This window comes from Anabrus simplex, chromosome 3 (genome assembly GCF_040414725.1).
Source record: "Anabrus simplex isolate iqAnaSimp1 chromosome 3, ASM4041472v1, whole genome shotgun sequence".
In the NCBI taxonomy this organism is placed as follows: domain Eukaryota; kingdom Metazoa; phylum Arthropoda; class Insecta; order Orthoptera; family Tettigoniidae; genus Anabrus; species Anabrus simplex.
This window is the reverse complement of record NC_090267.1, coordinates 441719785-441741444: the sequence shown is the minus strand read 5'-3', so window position 1 is coordinate 441741444 and position 21660 is coordinate 441719785. Positions and strand designations below refer to the sequence as shown.

General features: G+C 38.1%; 1 protein-coding gene across 1 annotated transcript in view; it reads right to left on the bottom strand.

The window, feature by feature from the left end:
- Positions 1-345: 345 nt before the first annotated feature.
- The window catches only part of LOC136867415 (lisH domain-containing protein ARMC9), a 93423-nt gene continuing 72108 nt past the window's right edge, over positions 346-21660 (bottom strand). Inside the window, exons 14-16 of the mRNA XM_067144613.2 lie at positions 5803-5936; positions 5586-5640; positions 346-657 (exon numbers count right to left, since the gene is read on the bottom strand). Of these exons, the coding sequence (XP_067000714.2) occupies positions 636-657; positions 5586-5640; positions 5803-5936 (211 nt within the window). The 3' untranslated portion in view covers positions 346-635. The remainder of the gene's footprint in view (positions 658-5585; positions 5641-5802; positions 5937-21660) is intronic.

The following is a 21660-nucleotide window of genomic DNA, read 5'->3' as shown; positions in this document are numbered from 1 at the left end:
TCTTTGGTTGCAGGTAATGAAGTAACTTTCCCTATATGGCTTGTAAAGGATCTTCTTAATATCATATTGTTTGGTATCTTCCAAACCTTGTCTGTCGTGTTTCTGATGTATGTATGGAAGTACCAGTATCACTGTCTTCCAACATTTCAGTTCCTCCTCCCCTGTGTTCTCTTCCACAGTGGCCTTTCCTTTACATTTGTCAATTGTCGAGTCTGGACTGGGAGGAGAGGACATACAATAGAGTGCAATAAGATAAATTCAAAAACATTCCCACATTTTTATTAAGTGATTGAACACAGAATTTTAACTTAAAATGTTCTGAATCTCATTCCGTATTGACGGTTATCACTTTACAAAAGAAAATATTTATAAAATCCTCCTATCAATACAATTCAAGTCATCTGTTAGATGAAGCAAAGTCTATACATGTTTCAGCCTAATCTCAAGGCCATCTTCAGTAGTAAAACAATGATTACATAATATACAAACAAATTAAAAATCGTAATGATGTGAAGTGACAGTGATAATGATTAGTGAGTTAAAAACACATTGAGGTGCAAAGTCCTCTCGTCTAATAGATCTTGCTGATTGTTAAATAAAACACTATGCTGAGGAGTGTAGTGAGACCGTCAATACTACGAATAAAACGTGTAACATCTGTAACGAGAAAAAAGGAAATACTGAAATTATATACATATAACAAAAGTGATTTCATATAATATGATTAATTAATGAAACATGTCTTTCTGTTATAGATTAAATGTTTTCTTTTCCAGGTGATTTTTTGTATTTCTTAATCTTGCATTAGTTGTAACAGACTGGAGAAAAAAGTTATGCATTGGCAATTTACACGCAAGTGTCTGTAACACTATTGGCCTATATCCTCTAAAGAACCAAAGCCAAATTTAGGCATTTAAAAAAACATTTTTGTGTTTAATAGGCTCTTTGATAACAAAATAAGACAAATTTGCAAATATAAAATTTTAGGTGGGGTAAGGGGGGCAAACGTTTGGTCATGAGGCCTTTGGGAGTTCTGTGGGAGGGGAGTGGGGTGGGGGAGATTCTGACATTAACTACATTTCTTTTTTCTGTTCAGTTTGATCTTATGGGGCAAAATACGACATACCTACAAAAACAGTATTTTTGGAATATTTTGGAGAGGGGGTCTAGGGTTATTTTTGGTTGTATCATATATGATACATCCAGTACTATACCAACTTTTGACATTCACACCGTGCAGTCACTTTATACCCTGCAAGAGAAGAAGACACAACAATTACAAACATAAAACGCAGAATGTATCATGTATGATACAAGAGGTCACCATAAGTTAACTAATTGACTGAGCCAGAAAAGGATAAAACACATGACGTATCATATATGATACACAGGGTCACTAGAAGATATGTGAGTGTCTCAGGTTTGCAGTTTACATGTGAGTGTCTCTGGCACCATTGGTCTAGATGTGGGCGTCTCGAGTTCGAGGAATACTAGCGCCTCATTTTATATTTTTATTTTCTTCCTTATTTTATTAGTTTTTCTGCTTTCTCTTTACCTGCATGGATTAAGAAATGTGTTAATTAAATATAAGCTGTAGCATAAGAAACATGTTTGTTATGTAACAGCTTATATTTAATCTGCACATTTTCTAGATAAATGATTGGACATTGTATTATCTGTAACTTTTCTTATGTAGTGTTTATAAATAGGACCACTAATAACATAGATATTTGAGAATTAAATTTATACCTGCCCCTAAACTACCATTTCATCCGGTGTGAATAAAATTATTTATAGCTTAGATTGCAGTTAGCCGGCCCCGAGGTGTAGAGGTAGCGTGGCTGCCTCTTACCCAGAGGCCCCAACTTCCGATTCCTGGCCAGGTCGGGGATTTTTACCTATACTTGAGGGCTGGTTCGAGGTCCACTCAGCCTACGTGATTACAATTGAGGATCTATCTCATAGTGAGATGGCAGCCCCGGTCTAGAAAGCCAAGAATTACGGCCGAGAGGATTCGTTATGCTGACCACATGACACCTCATAATCTGCAGACTTTCGGGTTGAGCAACGGTCGCTTGGTAGACCATGGGACCATGGCCCTTTGGCGCTGTTGAGCCATGGGGTTTGGTTTTTAGATTATAGTTCCTTATTCCCTGACTTTATACACCGATTTCATTAAATTCTGTTCAGCCATTTTCTTGTGATGCAAGTACAGACAGACAGACATGACGAAAAATTTAAAAATTCATTTCCTTCTTAGTTTGGATACAACCAATATAGAAATACCATTTTGAAAATTCTGATCAATGTGCAGACATAACTCTTTGTTTTATATTGCCACAAGGACAAAGGACAGAGTACAGTATGCCTTTAAAAATCATTAGTGAAATTTATATAATGTTTCAGATAGAAAAAAATACCAGGTTCAGAAAGAAAAAAAATAATAGAAGAAGAAGAAATCAAGCTAGCAATTCCATTAAAATCATTTCTGATCCAATGTAAAATATACAAATCATCTTGACAAAAGTACAACATTTCATAAAAATCAGATTCTGTCCTATTTGAAGACTCATATAAGTATGAATTTTTACACACAATAAGTACACAATAAATTATTTTAGGTAAATATTATAGTACAACATCATGATAGAAAGTAATAAACAAGTGACAAATCAAGTCATATATAGACAGAAACATAACAGGATAAATACAATAACAGGTCAACATCAGATGAGGAAGTAACAGAAAGGGAGAAAAAGACAAACATGAAAACACAAAAGGCCAAGGATCTCCATATCTTCATACACTGCCATCTTCAAATCAAGAGGCTCTCTCCACTAGAGATTTGAAAAAGGCTAAGCATTCATTTTCATTGCATATATTGCTAGGATATTTTCTCTTTTTACGTTTGTCGTACATCAATACTGAAAATTGTCAAGATGGCCCTCAATGAGTGTAGAAGCCTGCCCTCCAAACGAAGATGGGAAGCAGAAATGAGCTTGTTGAAGACTGAGAAGAAATAGGTATTGAAGACTTGGGATAGATGAGGAAAGAACAGAGTATAAAGATGCAAAGAACATCCTTGTCCTTTCTTGTTTTCATATTCATCCTTGTCTCCCCCTTCTCTTGCTCTGTCTTCCAACCTGTCTTTGTATTCACCAAATTACATTACTATCTCTCCATATATGACTTGACAAGGCTAGTGTGTTTAGAAGGAGCAACAGAAAGGAGACACAAGGGCAATTATGTCATCTTTATCACTCTCTCAAGAGTGATATTAATATCTTGCAACTTCTGGTCAAAAGAATGAAATATCATCAATTTGATCACCCAGCGCATAGTACATGCATACAGTTTCATTATACCATTCACCATTCAGCTTCAAGCACCTCCATAATCTTTGATATGCATCTAGCTCTGATATTCAATCTTCTTAGATCTATATTCTACAGGTATAACTTCTGACATAGAAGTGCGTATTATGATACTGTACTTGTTTCATGCCTTATAAAGCTCAAAGATGTAATAATTGATCATTAAAATATTTCACTTTAACATGCCTTTGATAATTTGAGAAATTATAAGCTGAAATATTTCTAAGTGAAATTAATCATAATACTACCGTTGTGCGAATATTCTGATTTGAAAGTGAACATTTTAATGTCTTTCAATTTACTTTTCTGAATTCAATGAAATCTAAATTAGAAATAATTATTTTTTAACCTCCTGACTTGATGAATAAGACTCCAATTCCAGCTTGTGCATTTTTTTATAGTCCAGATAAATTCAGAAAAGTAAATTGAAAGACACTGAAATGTTCACTTTCAAATCAGAATATTTACACAACAGTAGGCCCTAGTCATCATCATCCTAAACCATCTCCAGTTTCCCAGGTGTGGTATATGAGCCTCCTCCATCTCATCCTGTCCTTGTACCATTCTTCCTCCACCAACTTGTCCCAATCATGACCTCTCAGCAGTACATCGTTCTTAACTAAGTCTATCAATTTCCTTCGTGGCCTTCCCACGGGTCGTCTTCCTTCTACTTTTCTGTCAAATTCCTTCCTTGCAATTCTGTTTACTGGCATCCTCTTCATGTGACCAAACCACTTCAGTCTTGATATCTGAATCTTATTGAGGAGAGAATCATCTATTCCTACTTCTTCTCTAATTTTCTCATTCCTAATCTTATCTTTCCTGGTTTTCTGGATCATAGTGCGTAGGAATTTCATTTCAGGTGCCTGAAGTTTGGAATTATCTCTATTGGTCAGTGTTGTGGTTTCGAGACTGTATGTAAGAACTGGTTTACAATAGGACTTGTACAATGTCATTTTTGTTTTCATGGGTATTTGCTCATCCCACAGCAGGTGTCTTACCTGGTGGTAAAATTGTGTTGCTTTATTGATTCGATTGTTCACCTCATGTTTTGCTAGGTTGTCATTTGATAGAATGCTACCCAAGTACTTGAAAACTGGAACGCTGTCCAGTTGGGCTTCATTTAACATGACTATTGGTTCTGCTCCATCCCCATACACTTTCATCACCACCGTCTTGGTCTTGCTGATGTTTAAACCATATTTCTTAAACTCCTTATTCCAGCTTTGCATTCTCTCTCCCAATTCCTCTTCTGAGTCACTCCAGATCGCAACATCATCTGCAAATGTGAAGGCTTTGATATCTCCATGTTCTTTCCTTTTAATAGATTTCATTACTACATCCATTACAATAACAAATAGAAGTGGTGACAATGAGCTGCCCTGCTGCACTCCTCTCTTTGTTTCAAACCAGTCCGACAAACCACATCCTACTTGAATACAGCTTCTATTCCCACTATGATTAATTTCACTTTGAAATATTTCAGCTTATAATTTCTCAAATTTTGAAAGGCATGTTAAACTGAAATATTTTAATTATCAACTATGACATCTTTGAGCTTTTCAAGGCATGAAACAAGTATAGTATGATATTATGCACTTCCATGTCAGAAGTTATGACTGTAGAATATAAACCTAAGAAGATTGAATATCAGAGCTAGATGCAAATCATAATAGAAATGAGTGTGCTAGGCACAAAACTGTCTTATCACAGTCACACCTCAATCTGCCTATTTGAATAACTCAAGCATTTTTTAAATCTCTGCAACGTCATCTTTTCTTCAAATGTAACTTCAAAGCTTTCCAGTCTGTTGAACATAAAAGTTAAATATAAATAATTCACTATAACATATCTGTAATTTAAAAAAAAAAACATTAAACAAGGAATAAAAATACAGCTGGATAATGAGAAATGTTGATGATGATGATGATGATGATGATGATGACTGGTATGTTACAGTGTAATATCTATATTTAACTTGTGTCTTCGACAGACTGAGCAGCTTTTAAGTTACAATTAATTAAGTCAACACTGGAAAGCATGGCTTCCTTCTTAACAAATCTCATCTTCAAGACATAGGAAGCACTCCTTGAGGTAACTAGTTTTACAGGTAACATGTGCAGTCCATAATATTCAACTATGACAAAACGAAACAAAAGACTAGTCTTAGGTCAAATATCTTCGTCAAACTGGCGAAATACCTGGACTCACCCGTCCTCTCCAGCAGATGTGGGTTGTGATGTTTCCAGCAGCTTATTTTCACAACCTAAGGAATTTTTACAGCATCATTCAGTATACATGGTCACAAAATCTTGGTATAATATGCATTCAAAATTTCAGCAATGTTCAACTTTGCTATGATTTAAAAATTATAATGAAATTGATTCTCAAAACAATTACAGATTATACATAAAAATAACATCCTAACCTGGTTGAGTCTCTACTTGAAGTGTATCCCCTGACTGGTTTGTACTACACTGCCCATCAACTGAACTTCTCTGGGTGTGGCAAACGACGTCATCATCTTTCTCAATCTCTGAATCCAAATTTTCTAAAATTATGCTAAAAAAAAGCAACAACAAAAAAAAACCAATGTGTCACGCAAATCAATAATGTATCATAATAGCACAGTGCTGTTCATGCAATAATACTTTGACTGGGCTTAGAGCAGAAAACTATGGTTAAATTAATTCATGAACATGTTATCTGTAATGCTATTTTAATTTGCATTACCTGGTGTAGTTTCTGTGTGTTTTCAACAAGCTTTCATTTTATAATTATATACAGTAAGGTGGCAATGGCATTACAGTATGCACATACTGTAATAAAAAGTTAGCGAATGATTTAACACAATTATGACCAGACGGCTCATTGTTGGATCTCATGCAACGGACCAGCCAAGAGGAGCATATCTATTTTTAATAAAATGTATCAATTCCACCTATTCAATACCATATAAAATGATCTGTGCTTATTAATGATCATATACATTTTCTGCAGTGCAATGCTTTTGTGTGCAAGCACACACACTCTCTCCCTCTCTCTCTACCAATAACGATACTCTCCGCTGACCCGTGAAGTCTGATTAAAAATAAATACAACGCAGAATTATTACCACATGTCTTTACAAGTCTCTACAGCTACAACAGAAAATTTAAATATGATCATCAATAGCACAAAACCACTTTATTCTTCAATAGATCTTCCAGTTGAAGGAGTCACAACATTTAAACAAGATATATTTTATTTGTCATCATAATTGTGATAATTGTACATTTTTTATCTTTGTGCGTTATTTTAATCTAATGTATATATAACTGTATATTTTCAGTGATGATGATGGCTCAAAGAGCCGAAACATGTTCACTTACAAATTTTAACAAAATAATGTAATAGATTTTATTTTATACAGGGTGAAGCATAATTCGCGCACTCGGGCGTCGCAGCGCGACTCCTCACATGCCAGCAATAAAAAAATGTCTCTTACAAAATTTCGTCTTGCGAGTATATCCGGTAGTAAACGGACGTTGAAGAGTAGCAATCTGGCAACACTGTAACCACATGTATAGTAACTACCTCTGTCAGCAGGAGTTAGTCGTACTGTACAGTTGGTGCAGTGGATAGAGTTTTGGGTTACCATGCAGGAGGTCGAGTGGTCGATCCTGGGTTGAGGCGTATGTTTTTTCTTTCGTAAATGTAGTCCAGGTGGTATGGTATCTGGCATCTTAATCGTCAACAGCGATTGCAGTGGGTCCTCTAGAAACCATTTTCACTTACATACTACGATCCTAGAAATGGACGAACAATCATTTTCATTGGTCAGCTTTGAAAGGCGCTCTTTCCACGTCGTGAGCGTGAATTTATTCGCACCACTTCATCTACTAGATGTGAAACCTGTTTGTTTCAGCTGTCTATTTCTTATTAGTCTAACCAGGTATTTGTTGTTTCAGCGTTACAAAATGTTGTAAATGTAGGATACATGTGACCTCAGAAACGGTGTCTTACTGTATTACAGTAGGTAATGTCAGATGGAAATTAGCAAATAAAAAATGCGCCTCAACCCAGGATCGAACCATCGACTTCCTGCATGCCAACCAAAAACTCTACCCACTGCACCAACTGTACAGCACGACGAGATAGTGCTGAAAGCGGTAGTTACCCTACATATGGTTACAATGTTGCCAGATTGCTACTCTTCAACGTCCGTTTTCTACCGAATATACTCGCAAGACGAAATTTTGTAAGAGACATTTTTTTATTGCTGGCATGTGAGGAGTCGCGCTGCAACGCCCAAGTGCGCGAATTACGCTTCACCTGTATAGTGTTGAATAGATGGAAATTCACATTACCTGCTATAGTTTATGTATGTGTTAAACCTGCTTTCCTTTGATAATTATGTACAGTAAGGCGGCAATGGATTTGCAGTATGCACACACTGTAATAAAAAATTAGCGAATAGCAAATGATTTAACACAATGATGACCGGACAGCTCATTGTTGGATCTCATGGATCGATAGAGTATTGTTATGAGAGAGAGAGAGAGAGAGAGAGAGAGAGAGAGGGAGAGGGAGAGAGAGAGAGAGAGGGAGAGAGAGAGAGAGAGAGAGAGGGAGAGTGTGTGAGTGTGCGTGCGTGTATGCAAAAGCTCAGTACTGCACTGCAGAAAATTTATATGATCATTAATAGCACAGCATCACTTTATAGCTGATGTACCTGTGCTTCATTACGGAGTTCTGTATACAGGATTCTAGGTTAAGTAGTGTACATGTTATGGGTAACACTGTATTAAATTGCAGAGTTCTTAATGTTACCCCAGTAGCTAGCTGTTAGTCGCACGCAAACTTTCTCTCGCAAAAATTGTAAATCGCAGGTGATATAGCGCTTGAAGTGAGAAATACGCTATTAGATTCGTGCTAAAGTTAAGCGTGATTGAAGTGATAAAGACGTTATTACATTCGTGCTGAAATTCAACGTATGCAGTTAACTTAAGTAAACTATCAGTGTTCTACTACTAAGTTGTCATAATGGCTCCTAAGAAGCTTCCCCAAGCCAGCCCGCCGCATGGCGCCAACATACAAGAGCTCGTTAAGCAGGCCGTAGCCGTAGCCGAGCAGTTACAGCCCCTAATGTTGCAGCTCCAGGAACTAAGAGCGGAATACAAGGAAACTGTCAAACTATTACAAGATCAGCTTCAGGCTAAGGACAGGGAACTTGTGAAAATCAAAAGTGACTTTAAAAACAAGCAAACTGGAGCAATACCAGCGGCGGCAAAGTATCCGTATTTTCGGTATTCCGGAAAAGGAAGGGGAAGATCCCGATGTCATCGCAATAAGTATCGCAAGAGATCTTGGTGTCAACCTTGACCTTCGAGACATTGGCAGGAGCCATCGCATTGGAAGACGGCTGGCCGCGAAGCCACGACCTCTGATAGTGAAATTCGTTTCCTACCGTAAGCGAAGTGAAATCTTCCACAAGAAAAGAGGACTTAAGGGAGGATCTGACTGCAACAAGGCTCGCAGTCCTTAAGGAGGCAATTTCGAGGTTTGGTGTACGCCAGGTATGGAGCATTGATGGACTAATTAATATAAAAATAGGATCAAATAAGTATAAAGTGTGCACTATGGAACAGTTAAATGAACTAAAGTGATATGCAGGAGAAATGGTCACAACATATTGTAACTTTCTATTGTATTTTAATTTTACTGTTATCCTTGTAGTATATCGTAATTTTTAACTTTAATTCTCTATTAGAACGTAATTAGTAATATAGCTTACGTTTGCTTGCCGTAGTGGTAGATTGGTGTTAGTAGCAGTAGACTTGGTTCAGTGCCTTATTTTTGTCGTGTTTATTTCCACTTCCATTATTCACACATTGCCATTATCGTATTGATCGCTGTAAATTGTTATTTCCATTCCCATTATTGTCATAATCATCTCCAACATTACTGAGAACAACGTAAGTTACAGTCCCCCTGATAACGAACTTGAGACAAACGAACAGGCTCCCCTCTCCCTTGCAAACATTCCTCAAAACCTTTCACTTACTCCACCCTCCCCCAATGTCGCTGGAACCAGCTGTGCAGGCAACACACACCCATTGTCATCTGAGCTTTCTTGCCATTCCCAGTCGACAAGGGACATCATTAACCACCAGCTTTCTTCGTACAGTAATGCTTTAAAGATTTGCCATATAAACGCTCAAAGCCTCCTTCCGGAGGCGGGAATGGACGAAATAAAAGCCCTATTTATGCCTCCCTGTTTCCACGCAATATTAATCTCTGAATCTTGGTTAAAACCACACCACGCAATAGAAAGACTGGAGCTGGAGGGTTATACATTTCTTAGATCCGACAGATTAAATAAGCCCTCCGGGGGTACTGCCGCATATTTTATGACCAGCTTATACCCTAAAATAATCTGTAGGTCTCCAAGTCCGTACGAGTGAAAACCTGAGTTCATGTTCCTGGAAATACCTGTGAGTGAAGTAAAATGTCTTCTGGGTGTAGTATATAAGCCACCGAAAGCAGGTTTTTTATGTGATCTAGAGACTCAAATACAAGATTTAGTCACTGATTACTCAAATATAATTATAATGGGCGACTTCAACATTAACCTTCTTGAACCTAACTCTCCTCAGACAACCCAACTTTTAACTTCTTTTAAAGCTTACAATTTAACGTTTCTCCCTCTCAACGCTACACATCACACACTTTAATTGATCTCATTGCCATTAACCAACCTGAATTAGTTCTTCATCACGGTCAAATTAGTGTCCCAGGCATATCGTGACATCTTTACCTATTCTATTAAAAGTCCCAAGTTCAAACCAAAAATAATTTCATATAGAGATCTACGAAGAATTGATAAGAATAAACTTTTACAAGACGCAGTTGCAGTGCCATGGCATGACATATTTAAACTTAAAGACATAAATGACAAAGTGACTCTCTTCAATCAACATATGACTGAACTGTACGATAGACATGCCCGAAAAGAAGGCTCGAGTTACGCGGAAGCCAGCTCCCTGGCTCTCAGATGAGATTAGAGCACTAATGGCTGAACGCGATGCTGCTTATAGACGAGTTAAGAAACATTGCACTCCTGATAATCTACTGAACTATAAGAGACTGAGAAACGCTACGACCCAACAGATTAGAAACACGAAACTACGACACGCTCACAGTTTAATTCAACCAAATGTTTCAACAGCTGTATAAAGAGCTTTGGAATTACCAAAGGACGAGACGACGACGAAATAAATATACCCTTGGAAAAACTGAACGATTATTTTTCATCTAACTGCACATTAAACGCAGCTCTGAAACAGGAAGTTCTAGACAGGAATTATGCAAAGACGCGAACAGATAGAGAAAACTTCTACTTCCGTCCAACAACCCACTCACAAGTCAGGTTTGCTATAAATCGGATAACATCGACGCCAAAAGGAAATGACAGTATAGGAATAGAGATGATAAAAATTATTCTGGATGTGATATTACCTGCACTAATTAACATATTTAACTCTTCCCTTATAGACAGCACATTTCCCGAAATATGGAAAGTGGGCATTATACGTCCTCTAAAAAAAAGTAGCTTCCCCTTCTGAACCATCTGACTACAGAACTATCTGCATACTTTCTGCTTTATCCAAAGCGCTAGAGTTCATCGCTCATACACAAATAACAGACTACATGACGACTTATAACTTACTTGACCCACTACAATCTGGTTTTCGTCAAGCACACAGTACTACAACAGCACTACTGATGGTCACAGAAGACATCCGAGAAGCTATGGACAAAAAGGAAGAGACAGTTTTAATACTCCTAGACTTGAGCAAAGCTTTTGACTCTGTTGACATTGACATTTTGCTCTCGAAATTGTATTCCCTCCATTTCTCGGACAGCGCCCTCCTTTGGTTTCATTCCTACCTGTATGGCCGTCGGCAGTGTGTTACAGACAGAATAAACGAATCAACTTGGCGGTCTGTGCAGTGTGGTGTGCCCCAAGGGTCGGTGTTAGGACCCCTTCTTTTTCTATTTACACCACATCTCAAAGACCAAGAAGAAAACGATGTTAGATCCTGATTGACTATTGACTATCGACTATTGTGACGCGATTTATAGAGACGCTCGGGGCAAGTTTTTGAGCAGATTACAACGTGGTCAAAATGCATGTGTGAGATACGTCTGTAACCTACGGTACTATGACCACGAAACTCCTTCATATAACCACCTATCTTGGCCCCGACTAGAAATCCATCGCACTGTGCATACCCTATGCCATCTCCATAAAATCCTTCATATTTCACAGCCATTTTACCTTACTTCATATTTCAAATACCTATCCTCTTATCACAGTCTTAACACCAGATCTGCTAATAGTTCCATCCTTGCTTTACCTACCCATAGAACTGCTATCTACGATAAATCACTCACAGTAATTGCCTGCCGTGAGTGGAACCTTCTTCCCGAAAGTATCAGGGGGTTAAGCTCTATTTGCACTTTCAAGGAAGCACTTTGGAGACATTTTATGCACCAGTAAGGATCATCTGTAAACTTGATGCTGCTACTTACAACCATTCTGTTGTTATGGATGTCCTGGTGGAGAGTCTAAAATTCTTATCCGATTTGTTTTTAAAATCAATTTCATGTACTGCCTCTTTTTTTACATGTAGGATATTAGTTTTAAGAATTTATCCTTTTATTATATCTGATTTATTTCATCTTAATGTAATCTCACCATCCTAGTATTATTATTAATTTACTTTGTATTAGATCTAGTTATTGTAAGTAATACAATGTAATATATGTATATTTAAGTTTCTGGTTAGATGGAAGAGAAGGCCTGAAGGCCTTAATCTTGCCAGGTAAAATAAAAGATTACTAAACTAAACTAAGGAATTTTCATTGTAATGGCAGGCCCTCTTGCCTACTATCAGTCACAATCAAGTTGGGGAGTTTTCATTGTGATGGCAGGCCCACTTCCCTACGGCCAGTCACAATCGAGTGGGGCAGTTTTCATTGTAATGGTAGACACTCACTCTCCACCTCCCTTTTTACATCCTCAGAAAGACTGTCCTTCTGGTTTCCCCAAGTGAAATCAATACAGATCATTATAATGACGTCAATAGGAATGTCACGATTAAAATAAATGCTATCATATGAAATACTCAATAAAATGAAAAGCCGCACATTTTCCACTTTTAACGAACAGTACTACGTTGCCGATCTAACAGTCCAAAATTCCCAACCTGGAATGACCAGGCCACAGACAGCCATGAACACTCCTCTGCCATTATTCTGTTAAGTATGCGCACTGCTTGTTCGAATCAATGCCTCAGAGTAGATATCAAATAGCTGGAATATACTATGATTAACCAGTGTGTTATATAACAGTAGTATCAGAAAATTTATGAACCCGAGGAATGGCATTCTAAGGAAAAAAGTTATCTAATTCCCCAGCTACTTGCCGCCAACGTTCAGGCACAGGCTGTTACACTCGGAAACGCAGCAGTAATCATATATATTGGAAATGAGTGGCAGCAGAAGAGAGAAAGCAGATCACAACAAACAATGATCATTGTAATGTTATTGTTTATCAATTTTATGAGCTTTCTATATTGTAGGACTTCACATTTAGTTTTCTTCCGACTCTGTGATATTAAGGCATCAAACATAAAGGGAGTCCTCCCTCCTTTCATGACTCCCACCCCCTCTTGTCTTATTCTTCAAGCGATCGTTCTTTACAATTTTTTTCTCGTTTTTAAGTTCTTCATAATTATCCTTGTTGATATGGACTGATGACCATGCATTTTTACACCTTAAGACAATCATGACAAAAACCAATGCCAGTTAACAAGATTGAACAATATTTCAATGTCAGCAATGCTCAACGCTGATATGGACTAAGCAACAAAAGTTTAAATTCATCTAAATTCATGAATTCCCTTATCATAGTCACGCCCCTGTGGGTGGGGGTGGTAGAATAACACTCATGGTATCACCTGCCTGTCGTAAGGGGTGACTTAAAGGGGCTTCAACTTACTTATGCCAGGCTCCTCACTTTCATCTCTCCTATCCGAATTCCCTTGGTCAACTGTTCTTTTCTGACCCCGACAGTATTGCGTTTGGAGGCCTAGAGAGTCTTTCGTTTTCATGCCTTTTCTGGCCATTGTCTTTCTTAGGCCGATACCTTCATTTTTTGAAGTGTCGGATCCCTTCCATTTTTCCTCTCTGATTAGTGTTATTTAGAGGATGGTTGCCCAGCTGTACTTCCTCTTAAAACAATAATCACCACCACCACCACCACTCTAATCATAGTCAGTACGGTAAAACTGAATAAGGCATAAATGATTGGAAATTGTATTTTCTATAACTTTTGTTATGTAGTACTTCTCGATAGGACCAATAACATAGGTATTTAAAAATTACATTTTAGGGACCTTCTCCTAAATTACCATATCATCCAGGGAGAATAAAATTATTTATAGCTTAGACTGTAGTTCCTTACTCCCAGACTTTACATACCGATTTTCATTAAATTCTGTTTACCCATTTTCTCGTGGCTCGGCGTTTTAGCATTTCAATAAGCGTGAACAAAATTATTTATAGCTTAGACTGTAGTGGCTCATTCCCCAACTTTACATACCGATTTTCATTAAATTCCCTTCTGCAAATTTTCTTGTGATGCGCGTACGTACAGAAATGACATAAAATTAAAAAATGCATTTCCTTGTTACTGTGGACATGCCCACTACAGAAATACCATTCTTTTTAAATTCGGAGCAATGTACAGATAAAACTCTTATTTTATGTATATAGATTGAATAGGTGGAATTGATACACTTCATTGAAAATAGATATGCTCTTCTCAGCTGGTCCGTTACATGAGATTTTTTGTAAATACAGTACCATATGTAGGTGCTTTGAAAAGTTCTCGGAATGTACTAAAATTAAGTATCTTACCTCGGTGGAACTGCTTTTATTTTTCAACATAGTCTCTCTGTAGACTAATGCATTTGGTCCAGCAATGTTCCAATGCCTTGATCCCATCTCGAAAATGAGATTCCTCCAGGCCAGCAAAATACCTCTCCAATTCAGCTGTCAGTTCTTCCCTTGTAGAAAATCTCCGTCCACCGAGGAAAATTTTCAGTTTGGGGAATAGATGAAAGTCTGATGGTGCCAAATCAGGTGAATAAGGTGGATGTGGCAACAATTCGTACCCCAGTTCATGAAGTTTTGCCATGGCAATAACACTTGTGTGCAGCAGAGCGTTGTCCTGATGAAAGATGACCTTTTTCCTTGCCAAACCAGGCCTTGTTTCGTGTATCTTTTCCTGTAGTTGGTCTAGGAGGTTTGCATAGTATTGCCCTGTAATTGTTTGGACAGTAGGAAGATAATCTATCAGCAGAATGCCTTTTGCATCTCAGAAAACTGAGGCCATGACCTTTCCAGCCGAACGCATTGCCTTTGCTTTCTTTGGTGGTGGTGAATCAGCATGTTTCCACTGCTTTGACTGCTGTTTTATCTCTGGGGTATAGTAGTGGACCCAAGTTTCATCTGTAGTCACAAACCGGCGCAAAAAATCTTGTTGGTTGCACTGAAAACGGGCCAGACTTTGTTCGGACATTTCCAATCTGGTGCGTTTATTGTCCAATGTCAAGAGCCGCGGCACCCATCTTGCGGACAAATTTTTCATACCCAATTCTTCGGTTAAAATATAATATACCCATTCAGAAGACATCCCTACAGCTTCAGCAATCTCCCGCACTTTCAGTCGACGATCCTCCATGACCATTTTATGTACTTAGGCGATAAATTCTGGGGTCGTAACACTTTTTGGCCGTCCACTACGCAGATCATCATCCAAGCCCTCCCGGCCAAATTTAAACTTGCTGGTCCACTTGGCAACAATTGAAAATGAAGGAGCAGAGTCCCCCAGTGTGTTCTGAAAGTCGGCATGAATTTCCTTTGCTTTCATACCTTTCTTTATAAAGTATTTAATCACTGCTCGAATCTCAGTTTTTTCCTTTGTCACAAACCACTACATGGGAACAACAACAAAGAGTCATCACTACCACACTCCCGCAGCTAGAGCACTGACGCGCCACGTGTTCACTCACAAAGGGTGTGTGATTATTGTGCAGGAACTTCGTTGCTCTAGCACTGACATCTAGCGGTGATTCCGAGAAGTTTTCAAACCGTCCTCGTAAACAGTATGGAAACTGAAAAACTTATTTTCATTATTTGCAAGGAGCATATCTAGCATAAGATACAGGGTTGAGTAAAATTCATATAAGGTTTATATTAGTCAAAAAATGTCAAGAAGAATTTCAAAGGGAAATAATACCCTTCGTACCCAGGACAGAGGTGGGGAATGTTGAAGATGAATGGAAAAGATTCAAGGAAGCACTGGTTGGATGTGCAGAAAAGGTATGTGGTAGAACATCAGGAAATGTGAAAGACAAAGAGACACACTGGTGGAATGATAGGGTAAAGATTACAGTGAAGGAAAAGAAAATGGAATGGAAAGCATGGAAGACATCTAAGACTGAAGAAAGTAGAAGAAAATATGTAGAGGAATAGAATTTGACCAAGAAAATAGTGGAGGAAAAAAAAAAGGAAAAGCTGGGCCTTATTCACACAGAAAGTGGGACATGATATGCAAGGAAGCAAGAAATTACTACACAGTATTTTAAGAAACAAAAAGAGAGATCAAGTAAACACCAGATTTGTGAAGGATGAAGGCGGCATAATATTAACAAAGCCAGAAGAAATAAGAAATAGATGAAGAGAGTATTTTCAGAAGTTGCTGAACATGAGAACTAATGACAGTCATTCAATGGACAACCAGGAAAGGCAATAACCGTATTTACGCGAATAATCCCCGCACCCTAACTTTAGGAAGGCTGATTTTGAAGAAAAGAAAAAAAGCCAACATTGACCCAAATAAAACCCACACCCCAATTTCGTGCCTCAATTTTTTAAAAATATATATGAGGGTATTATTCGCGTAAATACGGTAGTCGATGAAGAAATTACAATGAACAAAATACAAATGGCAGTAAGGAAGATGTACAAGATGTATTACGTACCCATAACAACCTACAGAGCAAAAACTTGGACAATGACGAATAAGAATGAGAGTCGAATACAGGCAGCCGAAATTAAGTTCTTGAGGAGTATGATACAGAAGAGTAGAAGAGACAAAATAAGGAATGAGAAAAATCCAGGAAGAAACTGGAGTGGGAAAAAGTGAATGATAGAATAGAGAAGAGCCGGCTAAGATAGTTTGGGCACATAATGCGAATGAGTGATGAAAGAATGCCAAAAAAGGTGATGGAAATGCAGATGCAAGGAAGGAGAGGCCAGGGACGACCACGAATGAGATGGAAGGACACAATCCAATCCAGTATTGTATTATAGAAAGAAATCTGGACTGGGACACAGCGTTGGAGGAGTGGTGGAAAGACCGAAGAAAGTGGAGAGGAACCATATTTGCCCCTACCCGGCTACAGCTGGATATAGGGAAATTATGATGATGATGATGATGATGATGATTAGTTGAGATAAATGAGTGTAACTTGCTAAAGGGTCTTTACTTTGATACCATCCTGCAAGTGATTATCTCTACGGCACGACATGTTCACACTAGCTGCTTCTCAACTTGTAGGATTCCAACAAAATATAGCACATATTTTAGATTCAGGAGGTCAAATGGACTGTATCGCTATCGACCACCCAAGGCTTTTTATAAGATAGAAGACCCTGAGAGATTACTGACAGAAATGGGGGCTACTGGACTAAATAAAAGAGCGGTGGCTACATTTCTAGAAAACAGAACCCAGAGGATTAGAGTATGTGAAGTGTTATCCGATCCTGTAATGATTAAGAGGGGGATTCCCACAGGGCAGTATTATTGGACCTTTATGTTTTCTTATATATGATATGAGTAAAGAACTTGAATCAGACATAAGGCTATCTGCAAATGATGTTATACTGTATAGAGTAGTAAATGAGTTGCAGCATTATGAGCGCCTGCAGGGGGCCCTAAACAATGTTGCAAGATGGATGGCGGACAATGGTATGATGGTAAATGATATAAAACATCACATTGTAAGTTTCATCAAGAGAAAAAGTCTTCTCAGTTTTCTATGAAGGGAAAAGTAAACAATAAACTCAAACTGGCCTGCAAAACATACTTTAAGTTTTTCAGAGGGACTCAGTTTACTTTTACTAAGACCAAATGTGAAGTACGTATGTGATTTCGCTCCCACTGTCTTTGAACAGTTGTGTTATTATCTTTTGACTTTCTTGATCCAGGTTCTTCCCCAGCAGAACCCAGCTTGTTCATCTCACAGCTGCTGTTTATGAAGGCAATTACAAATGGAAGATGAAGGATGATGAATAGAACATTTGTCTTACCTTGTAACTTTGATTTCAACAGAGAACCTTAGTATCTTTCTAAACTTTACATCAACAAATTTTGATAAAATATAAGTCTCCATGATATGTCACAACAGCCTGCCTCACCATCAAATAAGATGTACCAAGTTCTTCAGAAAGCATGCACACAAGCACACAAAAATTTGCCCTCTTAAGTCTGATTTTTATCTAGACATACAATTTAACTCTTTAAAAAAGGATATTAACTCAACTTACTCCAATTTGAACTTAGAAAAGAGCATTCACTCAACTTACTCCAACTCTGAACTCACATCACACGCTTACATAGCACAGTCAGAGAATTATTGTATGGAACTCTTACATAGCTAAAAACATGTAAGAAGCAAACAAAGTAGATCATTGGAAGGAAGCAACATAATATGACAGTGACTAAATAAGAACAAAGTCTCCATTTAATTCACACATATTTCTGTTTCCACATTTCACATTTTGAAAATTTAAACATTCACAGAGAATGAAAATCACCTGTTCCATATATGAAATATGTAAATAATTTCTTTTACGTCAATAGAAATGGAGACTGGTGCTAATACTTTACTGTAGAGGTCTGCTAACCAAATTAAAGCAAACTATTTTATGATTCAAAAAACAATCTATGAACATATGTCAACTTCTAGATTTTCATTACACTTTCTTCCAAGCATCTCTCAAAAAGCATTTTGGATACTGATGAAAACAGTTTTAACTTTCCAGAATAAAAAAAAGTTGTGGTTCCTTTCTTTTGTACAACAGTTTTAGAAGCCATACCAGGAGGCCAGAAAGGGTCTAGTACCCATCCAAAATGTAATTCCTGCCTATTCCAAACGCAACAAATAATTCAATCTGAATTTAAATTATATATACTAATAAATAAGTGTAGCTTTGTACTACCCCCTGCTTCATTTGAATTTTGGAGGCTTTTTTTTTTCCTTTTTCCCACCTTCAATCAAATGTTGACAGTCTGGCCAGGACTCCCTGCTACAGGGATATAATAAACTGTACCGCCAGTGACTCTATGCCGAATGGAATGTAGGGCAGCGGGAAATTACCTGACATGCTAAGGGGGTCAATGACTTCAGGTGCATGAGTTCCTCTGGGAGGGTGGAGGAAATGCCACAGAAACTCACCAGGCAGCATCTGATCCAGAGTGTCTATAACTGTCAAGTTTTACAATCTATCAAAATTAATGCAGAATTAATAACATTAGAAAATACTTGAAAAATGAAAACATTTAAGAACCAATTATACCAAAAAATGATAACATTTATAAAAAGCAAAACAAAACAACGAATTTTGTTTTCTAAATAAATTGTAAATAAATGTTATCTTTTTGCTGGTTTTGAAAAACTTCACAGTTATAGATCTGGCATGTCCCTGGGATACGTTACAACCCTGCCAATACAGTGGAAAGGGACTGATATGGCAGCACCAGTGTTCTTGTCTGGGGCGGCATCATGTTAGGAGTGCGCATGCCCACTGCATGTATTTCCTAGGGGGTACTGTGAGTGGTGCTATCTATAGGGATTACATCCTGCAACATTATGTGTGGATTTTTTGCAATGCATATGATCCTAGGTTCCATCTGATGGATGATAATGTCCACCCACACAGCAATTTGGTGGATGAGTACCTGCGACATGAGGACATCACGTGTCTAGAGAGGCCAGCTCGCTCACTGGTCTTAAATCCAATTGATTAAAAATGCATGGGAAGCTCTAGGCCGAAGGATTGCAGCCCTAACATCGCTGACCACAGACCACTGTTGACCTCCAAAAGGCGCTTGTCCAGCAGTGGTATGCGTTACTGCAGGCCATGCTGGATGGCCTAATCCAGAGTATGGGGAGCCATTGTGCATCCTGTATTGTGATGTGAGGTCATCACACCCCGTATTCTGTATGTCACCGGCATAGGGACACCATATACGGTCAGTGCTACCCATTGTCCATGTCTGGTTTTTCTGTATACCTGGTATTTGTAACACAGTCATGATTACAGATGAGTCAAATTGTTGCCAGGGAACCTTTTGGTGCACACAGTATCACTGTGCCCCATGCTTTTCATGGATCTCGTAGATCCCTTAACTTATGAACATGAGTGTTGATTTAGCCACAAGTACAGTAGTTGAATTGGCAAAAGTGACAAGTTCATGCCTCCTCTAACAATCTGACAGCATGCAGCCTTTGCAATTTTAGAAATAAGTGAATCACTGCTGGATAATTCTTGAGGCATCACAGCATAAGTTTAGTGTGAACTAGCTAATTCAAAGGCAAGCCACACAATTTTGAAATTAACTCATCACATCACAACAAATCTTGAAGTGGCAATCTATAATTTTCAAGAAAGGCAAGTGTTTCAACAAAGAGAATAAAATGTGATTTTAATGAAGATTTTTTCAATATTTTAAATTTTATAAAGTTTTGCTGTACAGGCACATCTACAGCACTGCTTAACCCTACATGTAGAAAAAATGTTACACAAGGCAAATTATTGTCTAACCTGAAGCAAACCCCTCTGGCACAAACTTCACAAGAATCCACCAAAGATAAACAGTATTATGGAGTATGATTGTTGTGAAAGCTAATATCAGAAGAATAGACCCATTCGAATCATCTGACGTGACATTCACGCAAGCACTGGTCAGGCCTTAAACTCAAATGACGAGACATTCACGCGCCGCACCGAGTCGTATGTACTAGCTTATATTTTGACCACCTCTGCAAGAGTTTCCCTTTTGCAAACTTCTATGAATAGAAAAGGAATGTGGCTTGTTTACAGCTCTCCTTCAAAGAACATGCACCGTTATTTATTGCCTACTTGTAGCCTCTGAAAGCATGAACATTTCATCAGGTGTCAGTCATTCTGCTAGCCATGGTTTGAACGTAGTATAAGCAAGTGACAGCAATGCTCTTGCCGAGATAACTGAAAGTGTTTTAGACTCGGAAGACAGTGCTGGCGATTATGATAACACTGAAGAAGATATTTTAAATGAAATGACACTTCATATGATACGAGTGACTGTGAAATCGTACCTAAAGCCCCGCGTGCGAATCCAAAAGTGACTGGTTGTAGGTTAGTAATACAGATAACCAACCAATTATTCATCACCTTACATGGTCTCCAGGGGTATCAGGAGAACTAACAGACAAATATTTAAGTAAATCTATATCAGAGTTGTCTGTATTCTTGGAGGTTATGGACCTATCGTTTCCCACCTGCGCGGGAAACAAATATTTACGCCATGGAACAATTATCGGATCCACATGGAAAAAGATGGTGAAAATTAAAGACATGATACTCTATAGGCTTTTGGGCTTACGCCGTCTAAGTTCCCTGTGAAACGTTAAGAATTTCACACTTATTTCCTTGACACAGCATAAGCCCAAAAGCCTATACAGTATCATGTCTTTACGGGCTGTGAAAGCATAATTGACAACATGGTGAAAATTGGTTTGACACTAATGAAGATGAAATTAAAGACTACTTTACCCTCTGCAATTTGATGTCCAAGGTCCATAAGCCTTGCATCCAATTATATTGGAGCAAAGACAAAGGTACTGAGTTCCATGCTATGAGATTCCTTCAGTAAATCCGACTCACTCCCAGATTTTAAGCATCATACTAGTGGACATCCTTCTGAGACAAATCTTTTGAGCATGATCAATGCCAGGTGTTCCTCTCCTTTGTTTACCTGGTGCAATGTTGACTGTTGGAATTTTTTTCACATTCATCTACAGAACATGATCTGAAGTTGTAATCTTCTTTCGGCACAAATTCTGTTCCGACTATGCAGACAACTATACAGGACCTCTTCATTTGTAATATGGTCATGGTAACTTAT